This window comes from Myotis lucifugus, unplaced genomic scaffold (genome assembly GCF_000147115.1).
Source record: "Myotis lucifugus unplaced genomic scaffold, Myoluc2.0 scaffold_40, whole genome shotgun sequence".
NCBI lineage: Eukaryota > Metazoa > Chordata > Mammalia > Chiroptera > Vespertilionidae > Myotis > Myotis lucifugus.
In genome coordinates, this window is record NW_005871088.1 from 619,302 (window position 1) to 635,189 (window position 15,888).

Here is a 15,888-nt window from a genome sequence, read left to right on the forward strand (position 1 = left end):
GCACAGGGCTGTGTGGGCTGGGGGCTTGGACACTTGAAGGCTGTCACCTGCATCGTGAGCTCCACAGTCAGACATGTGGGGGGGGGGCAGGGGGGTCTGAGGATTTCTTTCCATGCCACCTTCACACTCCAAGGAGACTCACTGGGTGGGAAATGAGCTGACACTTTTATTAGGGAGAGAGTGAGAGAGGAACTAGGGAGGTGAAGAAAGGAAGGTCTCCTGGCCTCACCCCCTTTCCCTCCTCCTGGGCTCCATGGATCCCCATCTCCCACGCTGTTGCCCTCTCTGTACCCCGCGCCAAGGAGCTGACCTGGGCCCCTCACAATCCAGAGCCAATTCCCAGCGTGCCCTCCTCTCCCAGTGAACCTGGGGGGCCTCTGGAAGGAAGGCGCCCCCTGGCTTCTCAGGAGGAAGTGTCCTTGGCCAGGAAGGAGCTGGCAGTGGTACAGGACTCCTCTTGGGGCCCCAGGCTGGGCGGGGCGCGCCTCCGAGCGCAGCAGAGCAGGCTGCGCAGCTCTGAGGAGACGCTGCTGCTGAAGGAGGCATAGATCCAGGGGTTGGTACAGCTGTTGAGGCTGCCCAGCAGCATTAGCAGCACGAAGGGAGTCCCTGTGTGGGGGGAGGAGAAGGATTGGGGGCTGCAGGTACCCAGGCAGGGGTGCGACCCCATGAGCCTACTAGGGGCTAGTGAGCCCAAGGCTGGATGTTGGGGGGGGGCAGGTAGAGGTGCATATGCAGCCAAGCCCCAGCGCTTCCCGTAGCCCTACCACAGCCACACCCACCTTCCTTCGGTGCCTTCGGGTCCCACGCCGCCCACAGTTGCACAAGGAAGAAGGGCGCCCAGCACAGCACGTAGACGATGACAATTACCAGCGTCATCCTCACGGTCTTGGCCATGGCTGCCGACACAGGGGCTCCCTCGCCAGAACTGGCTGTCCGACGTCCCCTGGCCCTCTCTGCTGGCCCTGGCACCAGGCTGGCATGAATCTCCCGGAAGATGAGCACCTGACAGGCAGCGATGCCCAGAGCAGGTGCCACAAACACCATTAAGGCAATCCAGGTGACGTAGGCACGGAGGCCCCAGGGCTCGATAAAGAGGCCCCAGCAGTCGAAGACCCCGCTGTGGTCTTCCACTTCACGCTGGGCGAAGATGAAGAGCTGGGGCAGGCTGAAAAGTAGTGAGAAGGCCCAGGCCAGCAGCACCGGCTGGTTCCAGTGAGCGCCCCCTCCATGGCGGTATGCCACCATGGGGTGGCAAATGGCACGGTGGCGGTCCAAAGTCATGGCCAGGATCATGTAGGAGGAGGCATACATGCCCACCATCTGCAGGTACTTGACGGCCCGGCACAGGGCATCAGGCCCCTGGAAGCGGTCGGTGGCATCCCAGGCCAGCTGGGGCAGCACTTGGAACAGAGCCACGACCAGGTCAGCCAGGCACAAGTGGCCGATGAAGATGTGCATAGGTGCCCAGCGGCCACGCCGGCCATGCCGCGCCAGGGCCCCCAGCACCAGGCTATTGCTCAGGGTCACGGCCACAAAGACTATGGAGAGCAGGGCCAGCTCCGCCTGGGCTAGCAGCTGGTTCCGGGTGTCCGCACGCTCCTCCTCGCTGCTGTTGCCAGGTGGGAGAGGCTGAGAGAGGGGTCGAGGCACAGCTGGGCAAGGACAGTGGTGGGGGAGCGGGGAGAGGGCTAAGTTAGGGGAGTGTGCTCTGCAGTGGGGTCAGAGAACCAAAGGAGGTTCCCCTGGACAAGTAGAGCCAGTGCCTGGGTCTTCTGATGCCCCACCCGCAGGGCCCTCATCCCTCACCTCACATGCTAGGGAGGGAGGGGCAGCCCCAGCCCCCAGGGGCCTCCTGGAGAGAAGGGTGAAAGAGGTCCCTGAAACAGGGGCTTCTAGGCTTCCTCCAACCCCACTGCAGCCAAGCCCACAGTTGGGGGAGGGGAGGGGCCCAGGGGCTGGAACCTTACCAGAGACGGTGGGAGCAGTGAGCATGGTGGGGTGTCCTGAACGCCTGGAGGAGACAGGGTGGCGAGCTCAACATCCCCCCCCCCCCCCGAAAGGGCCGGCCCCGCTGCCCAGACTCTTTGGACAGAGGTCCTTAGGGTGGCATAGTGTCTGTGTGTGGGGCTGGGGTAGGGTGGGGGTACTCGCCTGTGCGTGCAACTGTGTGTATGCACGTGTGTGTTTTCCAGCGATTGGGCGGTGGTGTGTGTGTGTGTGCGTGTGAGTGTGTGTGTGTTTTCTAGCGATCAGGAGCTGGGGGGACACCCTTAGCTGGGTCAAGGTTGGTGAGGTCTGGCCCCACCGAGCCAGGCATGGACCTTGGGGCCCTGCTATGCTCCTCCTAGGACTGGGCAGGGGAAGATAGAGAGGGGGACAATGAAACAGATGGACAAACGGAGCCTAGGACCACCTAGGCAGTCCACAGACCCGAGGCAAACATATAGAACCCCCTGTCCTAACAGAGGCTCAGAGAGGCGCAGCGGGAGAGCTGGGGACTGGGTGGGAAGGGCCGGCGTGCCCCCGGGGCCCTTGCAGACCCTTACCTGGCTGGGCTCCCGGGGTCCTGGGAGGGTTCCTGGGAAGCTGGGCAGCAGCGGGCTCAAAGGTGTCCCAGGAGCTCAGATCTGCTCTCCATCGCCCGCCCCGCCCCAGCCCAGCGTCTGGGAGTGACCTGCCCAGGGGGGGACTTCCTCCCCTCCTCCCCCTCCGCCTTCCCTGGCCTCCTGCCTGTGGCACCGGGAAGGACTGCTTCCCTTCCCGCCCCCAGCCCCTCCCAGGTCTGTCCCCAGGATTCCATTCCTGAGGGCCCTGAGACTGGTCCCCAGCGTGGCCCAGCTGTGACCGCCGGGCGGCTACCCGCCCCCCTCTCTGCCCCTGCTGCCCCACCCCCCACCCTGGGGCCCAGCTTACTAGAATGCTGGGTCTGGCAGGGCTCTGGGAGGTCACTTAGTTCAGCGTCTCCATCCTAGACATGGGGAAACTGAGACCAGTGCTCAGGATTATACAGCTTTTCTGGGGTAAGCTTGACGCCTCTTTCCCAAGCCAGGCTCCTTCTGTCTGTCTTTGGGTCCGTGTGAGGAAAGGGTGAGAGCTCAAGGAATCCCCAGTAACACAGAGGGCCCGCCCCTCCCAGGCCCACGAAGCCCCTCCCCCTCCTCAATTAGGGCCAGCCGGAGATGAAGGACAGGAAGGGAGGAGGTGGGGTGGGATCAAGGTCTTAACGTGCCCTGTGAGATCCAGTTTCCTCCCCAAGGCCCAATGGGAGCCAGGGACACCCTTGCCCTGCTCCTCCCCCACCTGAAACTACCTGTCCCTGAAGGAGGGGGCTTCTGAGCTCCTGCACTCATGCATATTCCAGCTCTCCCCCCCCCACCCCCGCCCCTCACACACACACCCTCACTTATATGAAACAGCCATATGCCCACAAAGGCATACACACTTGACATCACAGACAGACACACATTTGGGTTCCTGTGCCCTATGTGGAGGGCCCGAGAGGGCCGCCCCTGCCAGGGCCTTCAGGACTGGGACTCCCCTGCCTCCTCTCCCCTCCTCAGGCTCTAGGACTCCCTCAACCTCTAACCCAGCGTTTTCCCCCATCCCAGGCACCCCCATCCCACCCCTCCCCTGCCCTCGCTCAGCCCAGGCTGGCCCAGCCCAGCCCAAGGCAGTAGCCTGCACACAGCCTAGGGCCAGGCTCTGGCCTGAGTTCGACTCTTTTTTCCTGTTTGTCCGTCTTCTCTGTTGACCTGCAGAGACCAAAACAGCCCCTCACCGACCAGGCCCAAGTATAACCAAGGCCAAGGCCTCCTCTTCCTACCCAGAGAGACTGGCTGTACCCCAGCCCCTCCCAGCCTCTGACTGGGCAGCAGAGGAGGTGGGGGCAGGTGTCTTATACATGTACCACACCCCCTACACACCGCACACATAGCATACAACACACACACACAGCCCTCAGTGCACACACATGCATACCGCACACACGCATCCTACCTCCTGACATTACATATGTACCAGCCTGCAGTGGCCTCGGTGGCCTTGGTCCCCAAGACTCTCCCAGCCTTGCAGGCTAGGTGGGACCTCCCTGTCCACCCCGGGAACTGAGGCGCCTGCAGAGGATCATATGTCCCTGTTTTGCCATTCCCAGCTGTGTGACCTTGCACAGGCTGTGCCCAGCTCTCTGCGCCTCCGCTTTCTGCTCTGTACACTGAGAATCTAATGATCGAAGGTGGACACGTGGTGGCCCAGCTGGTGTGGCTCAGTGGTTGGGCATCGACCTATGAACCAGGAGGTAACGATTCCACTCCCGCTCAGGGCACATGTCCGGGTTGCAGCTCAGTCCCCAGTGTGGGACGTACAAGAGGCAGCTGTTCAGTGATTCTCTCTCATCATTGATGTTTCTCTCTCTCTCTCCCTCTCCCTTAAAAAAAAACAAAAAAGAGGTGGATACGCAGTGATAGGATGGGCAATGGCCTGAGCCGCAGGTGATGTGCCTCCAGAAGCACCCACTTTCACTGCAATAGGGCAGTGCTAGAGGCTGGCAAGAGACGCTCCCGGGACTGGTCAGGAAGGGGTGCCAGCCTTCCCGGGCAATCACTTCCTTATGAGTTTCTCCGCTTGGATTCTTGGATTCGCAGGGCTGGATCCCAGTGGAGAGCTGACGCAGGGCGGGGCCCTGAGCCATGAGGCCGGGCCCGTGACCATCTCTGTTCTGCACACTCCTTGTTTCCTGTTGTTGAGCCCAGGGAAAAGTGTTGGGGAAGGCCCCCCTTCCTGTCGCTTTCTCTGGGCTCCAAGAAGCAAGGGGAGGGGTTTGTGTCCACGCCGAGGCCAGGACATAAAGGGAAGCTGCTCATGGAACTCCCCTTGGTCAGCCAGCACAGTCCTGGCGACCTCCGAGGATCTGAGAGCCACCAAGGCAGGAGGGTGTGTCCAAGAGAGTCTGGCTCTTCAGCTGAGAGCCCTGAAGGCTCAGGAGTCCGTGGTGCACGTGCTGGCGCTGCATGGGCGCCGTGCCAGGGAGAGGCCGGCCCGGCTGAGTCCCATTGCCTACAGCAAGGAGCCAGTCAGAGGGGAGAGGCCCCTGCCCCAGCCACCTACAGGGGACAAGAAAGATGGAGCTTGGCAGCAGCTCAAGGGAAGAAAGGCTGGCTGGATTATTCACTGTCAGGGCCACGTGCGTCAGCAGAGATGGCACTGGGCTGCCCAGAAGCCCCGGCCCCCTGGACAGCAGGTACTGAGAGCAGGGCACATACCTGGAGACAGGCAGGTGAGTGGGGGCCCTGGAGAGGAGAGAGAAGGCAGGATCCCTGAGAAGTGTTTGAGCGGGTAGCCTAACCGGCCCATGCTCACCCTGGGGAGCACTGGGAAATTCGTTCTGGAAGGCTGGAGAAGGGCTTGGCTATGGCCTGGCCAGTTACCCTCAGCGGACCTCAGGCCTCGGGCCTGGGGCAGGACTGAGCGGACATTCTCCCCATCCCCCTATCCCCCCAGGGCAGCCCCTCTGCCCTGCTTTCCACCACCTCCCTCTAAGATTCCATTGGCAGAAAGCATTCCGTGGGTGGTTGAGGTGTGGGGCTCTGTCTCCACTCTCCTCCTGTCTGAGCTGAAGAAGCCAGGAGGCCCCGGGAAGCAGGGAACACTGGCTGTCCCAGGTGCCAGCCGCCGGGGCAGGAGGTCAGAGCTGGCAGGACCCCAGATCTGCCTACCCTGCTCTCTTACTGGCTCTCTGTAACCAGAACCTTTTATTTACATTTTGATTGATTTCAGAGAGGAAGGGGGGGAGAGAGAGAGAGAGAGAGAGAGAGAGAGACACCAAAAATGAGAGAGAATCATTGATCGGCTGCCTGCAACCCGGGCATGTGCCCTGACAAGGAATCGAACTGTGACCTCCTGGTTCATAGGTTGACACTCAACCACTGAGCCAGGACAGCCGGCCTGTTAATCAGAACCTTTTGCTCAACAAATAGCAAGTTCTGCTGGCCCTGCACTTGGTGTGGAGGTGGGAGTGCCTGGGCCCTGCCAGGAGGAGCACAGGGTCCTGTGCTGAGAGGAGTGGGGCCGGAGAGGCTGGGAGAAGCCCCAGGAAAAAAATGGTGGGACATGATTAACGCCACCAGGCAGTGGGGATGGAGAGGAAAGGCATTTCTTGGGCCCTGGATAGACTCTTGAAAGACATTTGGGATGAAAGAGTAAGAGGAGGCAGCCAAGGACACGGAGAAGGAGTGATGGAAAACCAGGAGAGCGCCCGGCTGGTGTGGCTCAGTGGCTGAGCATCGACCTATGAACCAGGAGATCACGGTTTGATTCTGGTAAGGGCACATGCCCCAGGTTGCGGGCTTGATCCTCAGCAGGAGGCATGCAGGAGGTAGCCAATCAATGATTCTCATCATTGAAGTTTCTATCTCTCTCTCCCTCTCCCTTCCTCGCTGAAATTAATAGAATATATTAAACACACACACACACACGCACACGCACACGCACACACACACACCAGGAGAGCGTGGGTTCACAAGGCTGGGAGGAGAGACAGGTGCCCCAAGGGAAGGAAAGACACAGCAAAGCTGCTGAGAGGCCCAGAGAAGGAGGCAACCCTATTGGACATCCCTCCCTACTGGGTGCACATTGCAGATGGCGGACCTGTGTGGCAGTGGGAAGAATGAACGTGCTCACACCAACTGAAATGATGCCTGAGGAGCACAGCGAGGAGAGCCTGATGTCGTTCCCATGCCTGGGAGAGGCTCGGATGGGGACAAAGAGCTTTGAGTCAAAGGATGGGGTCAAAGGACGGGATTGAAGGGGGGAGCACGCGCCTGTGTGCGTGCAAGTGTTCACTGGGTCATGCATGGGCCAATGACAACAGGAGGACAGGGTGACCATTCATCTGAGGTCCAAAGTAAAGTTAAACAGAGCATGTTTGCAAAAGTTGCAGAAGGAGGAGAGTGATACCTGGTGGATTAGGAGCCCTGCAGGCTGGGGAAGGGCAGGGTCCCCAGGAGGCTCTGGGTCACCCCTCTCCTGGGCTGAGGAACTGGGGTGTAGAAGGCAGGTGAGCAGTTGAGGGCTGTGTCCCCAGATGGCCATGCGGTCCCCATCTGAGGGGAAGGCAGCCCTGTAGGAGGTGTCTCTCTCTCTTTCTCTTTCTCTCTCAATATATGATTTCAGAAAGGGAGCAAGAGATAGAAACATCAATGATGAGAGAGAATCATTGATCAGCTGCCTCCTGCACGCCTGCCACTGGGGATCGAACCCGCAACCCGGGCCTGTGCCCTGACGGGAAATCAAACCATGACCTCCTGCTTCATAGGTCAATGCTCAACCCCTGGCCGGGCAAAAGGTGTCTCTTTTTGGTCAGAGTTACACACACATGTGGCTTAAAGTGGCAGATGGTTCAAGGCTGAGGCTTGTAACAAAAAGCAGCAGCTGCTCCTCATTTCGCCTTCCCAGAGCAGAGCCAACCGGTTTCAGCTCCTTCCAGGGGCTTTCTGGGTAATTACCTCTGTGTGACTCAGAAATGAACCTCCAGCTCTGCGTTCACCATCGCCACCATCGCACAGCCTCCCCCCTCCGCTGCCTGCCTTCCATACGGCTGCATCTAGAGCCGCTTCATCGGTGCCCAGTGCTTCCACTCTTCTGACTGCCGTGGCCCAGCCAATAATTTCTCTCCTTGTCCTGAATGACTTTAAAAAATATTTTTTATTGATTTCAGAGGAGAAGGGAAAGGGAGAGAGAGATAGAAACATCAACGATGGGAGAGAATCATTCCTCGGCTGCCTCCTGCACGCCCCCCACTGAGAACCCAGCCTGCAACCCGCGCATGTGCCCTCACCGGGAATCGAACCGTGACCTCCTGGTTCACATAGGTCAACCCTCAACCACTGAGCCATGCCAGCTGGGCCTGAATGGCTTAAAAATCAGCTTCATTGAGGTAAGATTAGCATAAAATGAAATTCACAAATTGTTTGGTGAGATTTGCCACATGGATACGGTGGTGTAACCACCACCATAACCATGACAGAGGATGTTTGCGTCATTCCAGAAAGTTCCCTCATGGCCCTTTGCAATCTCTTTCCCCAACCTGCAGCCTAGCAACCAGGATGTTTCTATCACTACAGATTTGTCTTCTCTCAAATTTTATATAAGTAGAATCATAGAGCATGTAGTATTTCATGTCTGGCTTCTTTCACTCAGCAGAGTGCCTCTCTGTTGTGTGTCAGGAATTAGTGCCTCTTAGTGCTAAGTACGGTTCCATTATATGCACGAACCGCAGCTCATTTAGCCCAGTACCAGCTGATGGGCAGACATGTGGGTTGCTTCCAGTTTGGGGCTGTTATGAAGAAGGCTGCTCTGAACTCTTGAGTACAAGCCTTTGTATGCACATGTTTTCATTTTCCCAGATAAATCCTTAGACGTGGGGCTGCTGGGTCATATGATAGGTGTATGTTTCAGTTGACAAGAAACTGGCAAATTGGTCCTAGCCGGTTTGGCTCAGTGGATAGGGTGTCAGCCCGTGGACTGAAGGGTCCCAGGTTTGATTCAGATCAAGGGCACATGCCTGGGTTGCGGGCTTGATCCCCAGTAGGGGGCGTGCAAAGGGCAGCTGATTAATGATTCTCCCTCACCATTGATGTTTCTATCTCTCTCTCCTCTTTCTTCTTTGAAATCAATTAAAATATATATAAGAAACTGGCAAATTGGCCCTGGCCAGTGTGGCTCAGTTGGTTGGAGTATAGTCCCATGCACCAAAAAGTGGTGAGTTCGATTCCTGGTCAGGACACATACCCAAGTTGTGGGTCCCCTGGTTGGAGCACATGTGGGAGGCAGCCAATTGTTCTCTCTCTCACTCTCTCTCTCTCTCTCTCTCCCCCCCCCCCAAAAAAAAGAATTGTTTTCCACACTCATCATATGACATGACAGTTCCATTTGCTCTGCACTAACTATGCCAGTCTGTTATTTTGCTTTCAGCCTCTGTAATCTTAACCATTTTAGTGGTATTTTTATTGGGGTTTTATTTTGCATTTTCCTTATGACTGATGATGGTGAGACTCTTTTCATACACTTATTTGCCATTTGTATATATTCATTGGTAAAGTATCTAGTCAAATCTTTTGTCAATTTGTTAAAGTTTTCTCAATTATTGAGTGGTAAGAGTTTGTTTCCTTTTTGACATACTTTGGTTACAAATCCTTTAACAGATATGTTTTGCAAATATTTTCTCCCAGTCTGTGGCTTGCCTTTTGATTTTACTAAAAGTGTCTTTTAAAAAGGAAACATTTTAAATTTTGATGAAGTCTAATTTTATCTGGAGTTTTTTCATAGTTGGTATATTTTGTGTCCTATCTAAAAAGTCTTTGCCTAATCCAATGTCACAGATATTCTCCCATGATTTCCTCCAGATGGTTTATATTTCTAGCTCGTATATTTAGGTCTGGGATTCATTTTGAGTTAAATGTTGTGCATGGTATGAGGTAAAGGTCTGGGTTCCTTCTTTCTAAAATTTTTTTTAAAATATATTTTTATTGATTTCAGACAGAAGGGAGAAGGAGAGAGAAACATCAATTATGAGAGAAAATCATTGATTGGCTTCCTCCTGCACGCCCCCTACTGGGGATGGAGCCTGCAACCCAGGATGTGCCCTTGACCGGAATGAACCTGAGACCCTTCAGTCCGCAGGCTGACGCTCTATCCACTGAGCCAAACCTGCTAGGGTTGGGTTCCTTCTTTTGCATGCAAATAACCAGTTGTTCCAGCACCATTTGTTCAAAAGACTGTCCTTTCCTCATTGAATTACCTTAGTACCTGTGCCACAAGCTATGTGTGGGTCTGTTTCTGGACTCTCAGTTCTGTTCCACTGTCTATATCCTATCCGTATACCAATACCTATCTTGGTCACTAGGTCTTGAACCCAAATAGTGTAAATTCTTCAATTTTGTTCTTTCTCAAAATCATTTTGATTAGCCTAGGTAATTTGCATTTCCATCTACATTTTAAAATCAGCTTGTCAGTTTCTACAAAAAAAAGACCTGGAATTTAATTACCAATACATTAACTCTATAGATAAGTGTGGGGAAAATTGACATCTTAACCATAATGAGTCTTTCAACCCATGAATAGGCTATTTGTCTCCATTTATGTAAGCTTCTTTTATTTCTCTCAGCAATATTTTTAAAAAATATATTATTGATTTCAGAGAGGAAAGGAGAGGGATAGAGAGACAGAAACATCATTGATGAGAGAGAATCATTGATCAGCTGCCTCCTGCATGCCCCACACTGGGGATGGAGCCCACAACCTGGGCATGTGCCTGACTGGGAATCGAACCATGACCTCCTGGTTCATAGGTTGACAACCACTGAGCCATGCCAGCTGGGCTCTCTCAGCAATATTTTATAGTTTTTGGTACACAGGTATGCACATAGGTTATTAAGTTATCCCTAAGTGTTTCATATTTTGATGTTATTGTAAATGGTACTTTTAAATGTCAATTCTATATATATATACATATCAGAGAGGAAGGGAGAGGGAGAGATAGAAACATCAATGATGAGAGAGAATCATTGAACGGCTGCCTCCTGCACGCCCCACACTGGGGACTGAGTTTGCAACCTAGGCATGTGCCCTGACGGGGAATCGAACTGTGACCTCCTGGTTCATAGGTCAATGCTCAACCACTGAGCCACGTCAGCCAGGCCAGACTTCTTTTGCTGTGTTTCATATTTGCCTATATTCTTTGTCAAGCTACTTGACAAAAAGGTCTGATTTAGGAAGGCATTTAGCTTTATAGCAAAAGTTTTCCATCTGCAGGTACCACCTTCAAAGGAATTGACTTTGCAGTGCTGATGTAATCTGCTGGTTCCCTGTGAACAGTGTGCAAAAAATTACGTCAACCCTATGGAAAGTCAGATACCAAAAAACGGAACAATGTATACAGTTGAGGAAAGTATCATGCTAAGTTTCCCCCATCTAAAAATTAATCAATGGAATAAATGCATGAACTATGGTTGCCTTGGTTTCAGGAAACGCACATTTGGGAATTCCATTCTTGTTCTCATCTCATCTCCGTGGACAGGATTTTGTCGGCCACCATGCTATTTGCTTTGTGGGTGTGGTAGTGAAGGAACGCAGTTGCACTTGCTCAGAATTGGTAATGAACTGTGGTCCCGACTCTTCCCACTTTTCAGGTGCAACCAAATCTTTGTCTGTATAGATCAGCAGTTCAAATGAACGAGAAACTTCCCACCGTGGCAGAAATGTCACTGTAGCTGTGATCTGTGCCAATAAGGGGATTTCTGAGGCTTTCCTCTGGGTGGACTGTCATCTGTGACAGCCTTATCACACTCAATATCAAACTGCTATCTTTCAAGGACCTTCCCACTTTCAATATTCGAGATGACTACCACTGGTTTCTAAACTGAATACTTGTTACCCGGCCAGTGTGGCTCACTGGTTGAGCACTGACCTATGAACCAGGAGGTCACGGTTCGATTCCCAGTCAGGGCACATGTCTAGATTGTGGGCTCGGTCCCCAGTGTGGGGCGTGCAGGAGACAACCCATCAATCAATCATTCTCTTTCATCATTGATGTTTCTATCTCTCCCTCCCCCTTCCTCTCTCTGAAATCAATAAAAATATATTTTAAGATATAAATAAATCAACTGAACACTTGTATAACCAGTCTTTTAGTTGTTCCACCAAATTATTTAGATATTTCATGAGCTCAGAATCAGTAATTACAAGTGAGGTGAACCCATATTTCTGCACGCAATAAAGGTTTCAGATGCCACGCTGATATAAAATGCTGTTGATGCCAAATGAGAAGAACTCAGCCAGGATTTCGGTGCTCCCGTGAAGGATGATGCCCTGCTGCCCGGAGAGCTGCCTAGCCATGCCAGGCCCACAGCCTCGGGCGTGCCCACCACGTAGGGTGACCTCAGGGCTCGCCGCTAACGCATATGCATTTTATTTATTTATTTAAATGTCTTTTTACAGCTGGTGTGTTCAAACCATTGTCCAACAAAGTCCACACATTGCATTTGGGTTTTTTTGGAGTCTCTTGTAATCTAGAATAGTCTACAACACACCTGTATTTTATTTTATTTTTGTAATCCTCACCAAAGCCATTTTTTCCATGGATTTTTTTCAGGATAAAGCCTGCAACCCAGGTATGTGCCCTTGACCGGAATCAAACCTGGGACCCTTCAGTCCGTGGGCCAACGTTCTACCAACTGAGCCAAACTTGCAGGGCTCATATGCACTTGATATTGTTCAGGTAACACTGAGCATTGTTCACTCAAGAGTGGTGGCTGAATGATCTCTTTGCTGGATAATGTGTGCTGGACATAAAGCCCTAACTACCTGTACGAGATCAGTGTCTAAAGCTTATTTAGGCCCTAGCTGGTTTCCCAATGGTTAGAGCATCGGCCCTCAGACTGAAGGGTCCTGAGTTCATATCTGGTCCAGGGCACATACCTCGGTTGCAGGCTCGATCCCAGGCCCTGCTTGGGGTGCGTGTGGGAGGCAACCAATCGATGTGTCTCTCTCACAGTGATGCTTCTGTCTGTCTCTCCCCCTCCCTGCCACTCTCTCTAAAAATCAATGGAAAAATATCCTCGGGTGAGGATTAACCAAAACAAAATTTTAAAAAATATATTTTATTGGTTTTTTACAGAGAGGAAGGGAGAGGGATAGAAAGTTAGAAACAGCCCTGACCGGTTTGGCTCAGTGGATAGAGCGTTGGCCTGTGGACTGAAGGGTCCCGGGTTCGATTCCGGTCAAGGGCATGTACCTTGGTTGTGGGCACATCCCCAGTAGGGGGTGTACAGGAGGCAGCTGATCGTTGTTTCTCATTGATGTTTCTAACTCTCTATCCCTCTTCCTTCCTCTCTGTAAAAAATCAATAAAATATATTTAAAAAAAAAAGAAAGTTAGAAACACCGATGAGAGAAAAACATCAATCAGCCGCCTCCTGCACGCCCCCTACTGGGGATGTGCCCACAACCAAGGTACATGCCCTTGACCGGAATCGAACCTGGGACCCATCAGTCCACAGGCTGATGCTCTATCCACTGAGCCAAACCAGTTAGGGCAAAACAAATTTTTTTAAAGCTTTCTTAGATTGAAGTTTATGAATTACAGCAAATTGTAATGCTAGAAACAGAAAATAAACATTTGATTAAAGCAGGGATGGGAAAGTCCGCCCCCACACCGTATAAGGCCCATGAAATATTTGGTCTGGCCCAGCTGAGGCATTAGGGGTGAGTTAATTAAATGTTTGACCAAATACAGCAGGCTAATTTTTTCTCTTTTTTTTAATATATTTTTTACAGAGAGGAAGGGAGAGGGATAGAGAGTTAGAAACATCGATGAGAGAGAAACATCGACCAGCTGCCTCCTGCACACCCCCTACTGGGGATGTGCCCGCAACCCAGGTACATGCCCTTGACCGGAATCGAACCTGGGACCTTTCAGTCCGCAGGCCGACGCTCTATCCACCGAGCCAAACCGGTCTTGGCAAGCAGCAGGCTAATTTTTAAGTTGATAATTTTGTATGGCCCGTGAATGATGTTATAAATATCCAAATGGCCCTTGGAGGAAAAAAGGTCCCCCACCCTGGATTAAGGGGTCTGTAATGGTAATTTTAAGGGGAATAACATTGCAGTTTTATTTTTAAGACAGACAATTAAAAAATAAGTAAAATAAATATATTTTCTAATTTAACTTGTGATTTCTTCTTTGATCCATGGGTTATCTAAACAGATATTTTTTTCAATTCCACATATTTGGAAATTTCCTAGAAATCATTTTTTTATTGATTTCAAATTCAATACCACTGTGGTCAGAAATTCTACTTTGTATGATTCCTCTCCTTCGTAATTTATTGAGGCTTGTTCTGCTCTGAATGTTATGTATGTTGGTGAGTGTACTTGACAAGAATGTGTATTCTCTTGTTGCTGGGTGTAGGATTCTAAAAATATCAACTAGGTCACTTGGGTTGATAGTGTTGAGAGTTGATGGTCTTCTCTATCTTACTGAGCTTTCCCTATTATTTTAAAAATATATTATTATTGATTCCAGAGAGAAAGGGAGGAGAGAGAGATAGAAACATCAATGATGAGAGAGAATCATTGATCAGCTGCCTCCTGCACGCCCCACACTGGGGATTGAGCCCAAAAGCTGGGCATGTGCCCTGACCGGGAATCGAACCGTGACCTCCTGATTCATAGGTCGATGCTCAAGCACTGAGCCATGCCGCTGGGCTCTCTATTTGTTTTTATCAATTACTGAAGAGGGATGTTAGGGTCTGCAACTCTGTTTGAAGATTTGTCTGTTTCTAGAACTCTGTCAATTTTTGTTTCATATATCTGGTAGCTTTGCTATTAGCTGCTTACAAATTTAAAATGATTATGTCTTCTTGATTATTTGTCCCTTTTCCATTGTGAAACGTCCCTCTTTATTTCTGCTAATGCTCTTTGTCTTGAATTCTACTCAGATATGAATATAGCCATACAAGCTTTCTAATGCTCAGTGTTTGCATAGTATATCTTTACCGCCGTTTTATTTTCAGCTTGTCTGTGTCTTTATGCTTAAAGCGCGCTTCTTGTAAATAACATATAGCTATTTTATCCAGCCTGACAGTCTCTGCCTTTTAACTGGCGTGTGTGGCAGATTGTGTTTTTCAAAGGTAGCCCCAACAATATCTCCCATCCCACATGCTCTTCTGGAACCTTGCCATTTTCCCATCAAGAGGTGGAACTGAGCCCTCCCCCCTGTAATCGGGGAAGGCTTGTGACTTGCTTTGAATCAACATAATGTGGTCAAAGTGACGCCACTTGATTTCCGAGGCTAGGTCAGAAAAGGCAACAGTTTCTGCCTTGTTAGCAGGGATACTCACTCTTCCTCTTCCAGCCTTTAGCGCCTGCCCGCCTCCAACAAGTCCAGTTTCCCTGAGGCTGCCGTGCTGGGAAGAAGCCCAAACTAGCCCCTCATGGAGAGAACACACGGAAGGACTCTGAGGCATGCAGAGAGTTGGCCGGCCACTGCTACAGCCACTGTCTGGCAGCAACCACGTGAGTCACCATCAGCCAGAGCTGCCCAGCCGAGCCCTCCCCAGATTCTTTTTTAGAGAATTTTTAAAAAAAAAAAAAATATATATATATATATATATATATATTATTGGTTTTTTACAGAGAGGAAGGGAGCGGGATAGAGAGCCAGAAACATCGATGAGAGAGAAACATTGATCAGCTGCCTCCTGCACACCCCCCCACTGGGGATGTGCCCGCAGCCAAGGTACATGCCCTTGACCGGAATCGAACCTGGGACCCTTCAGTCCGCAGGCTGACGCTCTATCCACTGAGCCAAACCGGTTAGGGCCCCCAGATTCTTATATACAGAGTGGGGCAAAGTAGATTTACAGATCTGAGGACACAAAACACAGTTTATTCTTTTTAAAAAATATATTTTATTGATGTTCCACAGAGAGGAAGAGAGAGGGATAGAGAGTTAGAAACATCGATCAGCTGCCTCCCGCACACCCCCAACTGGGGATGTGCCCGCAACCAAGGTACATGCCCCTGACTGGAATTGAACCTGGGACCCTTCAGTCCGCAGGCCGACGCTCTATCCACTGAGCCAAACCGGTCAGGGCAACACAGTTTATTCTTATATTATTCTTAATTATTGTATTATTTTTCTTAAAATTTTTTTATTGATTCAGAGAGGAAGGGAGAGGGAGAGATAGAAGCATCAATGATGAGAGATAATCATTGATTGGCTGCCTCCTGCACGCCCCCTACTGGGGATCGAGCCTGCAACCTGGGCATGTGGCCTTGACTGGAATCAAAACTGGGACCTTTCAGTCCACAGGCCAACACTTTCCACTGA

General features: G+C 51.4%; 1 protein-coding gene and 1 pseudogene across 1 annotated transcript; both read right to left on the reverse strand.

Moving 5' to 3' along the window:
- On the reverse strand, positions 1-2,012 carry AVPR2 (arginine vasopressin receptor 2). Its single transcript, XM_023753014.1, has 3 exons — positions 1,971-2,012; positions 783-1,655; positions 1-609 (listed from the first exon to the last, which is right to left on the reverse strand). Exons 1-3 carry the CDS (start codon positions 1,993-1,995, stop codon positions 404-406), a joined length of 1,104 nt encoding a protein of 367 aa, XP_023608782.1. The 5' UTR covers positions 1,996-2,012; the 3' UTR covers positions 1-403.
- Positions 2,013-11,037: 9,025 nt separating this feature from the next.
- Positions 11,038-11,892, reverse strand: LOC102425418 (annotated as a pseudogene).
- Positions 11,893-15,888: the final 3,996 nt, after the last annotated feature.

Excerpts from the sequence above, each read along its gene's own strand:
- AVPR2 (XM_023753014.1), bottom strand. The coding sequence starts at position 1,995 with ATGCTCACTGCTCCCACCGTCTCTG. Across the intron at positions 1,656-1,970 it reads CACTGCTCCCACCGTCTCTG|CTGTGCCTCGACCCCTCTCT; the intron begins GTAAGGTTCCAG and ends GTCCTTGCCCAG. Across the intron at positions 610-782 it reads CCCGAAGGCACCGAAGGAAG|GGACTCCCTTCGTGCTGCTA; the intron begins GTGGGTGTGGCT and ends CCCCCCACACAG.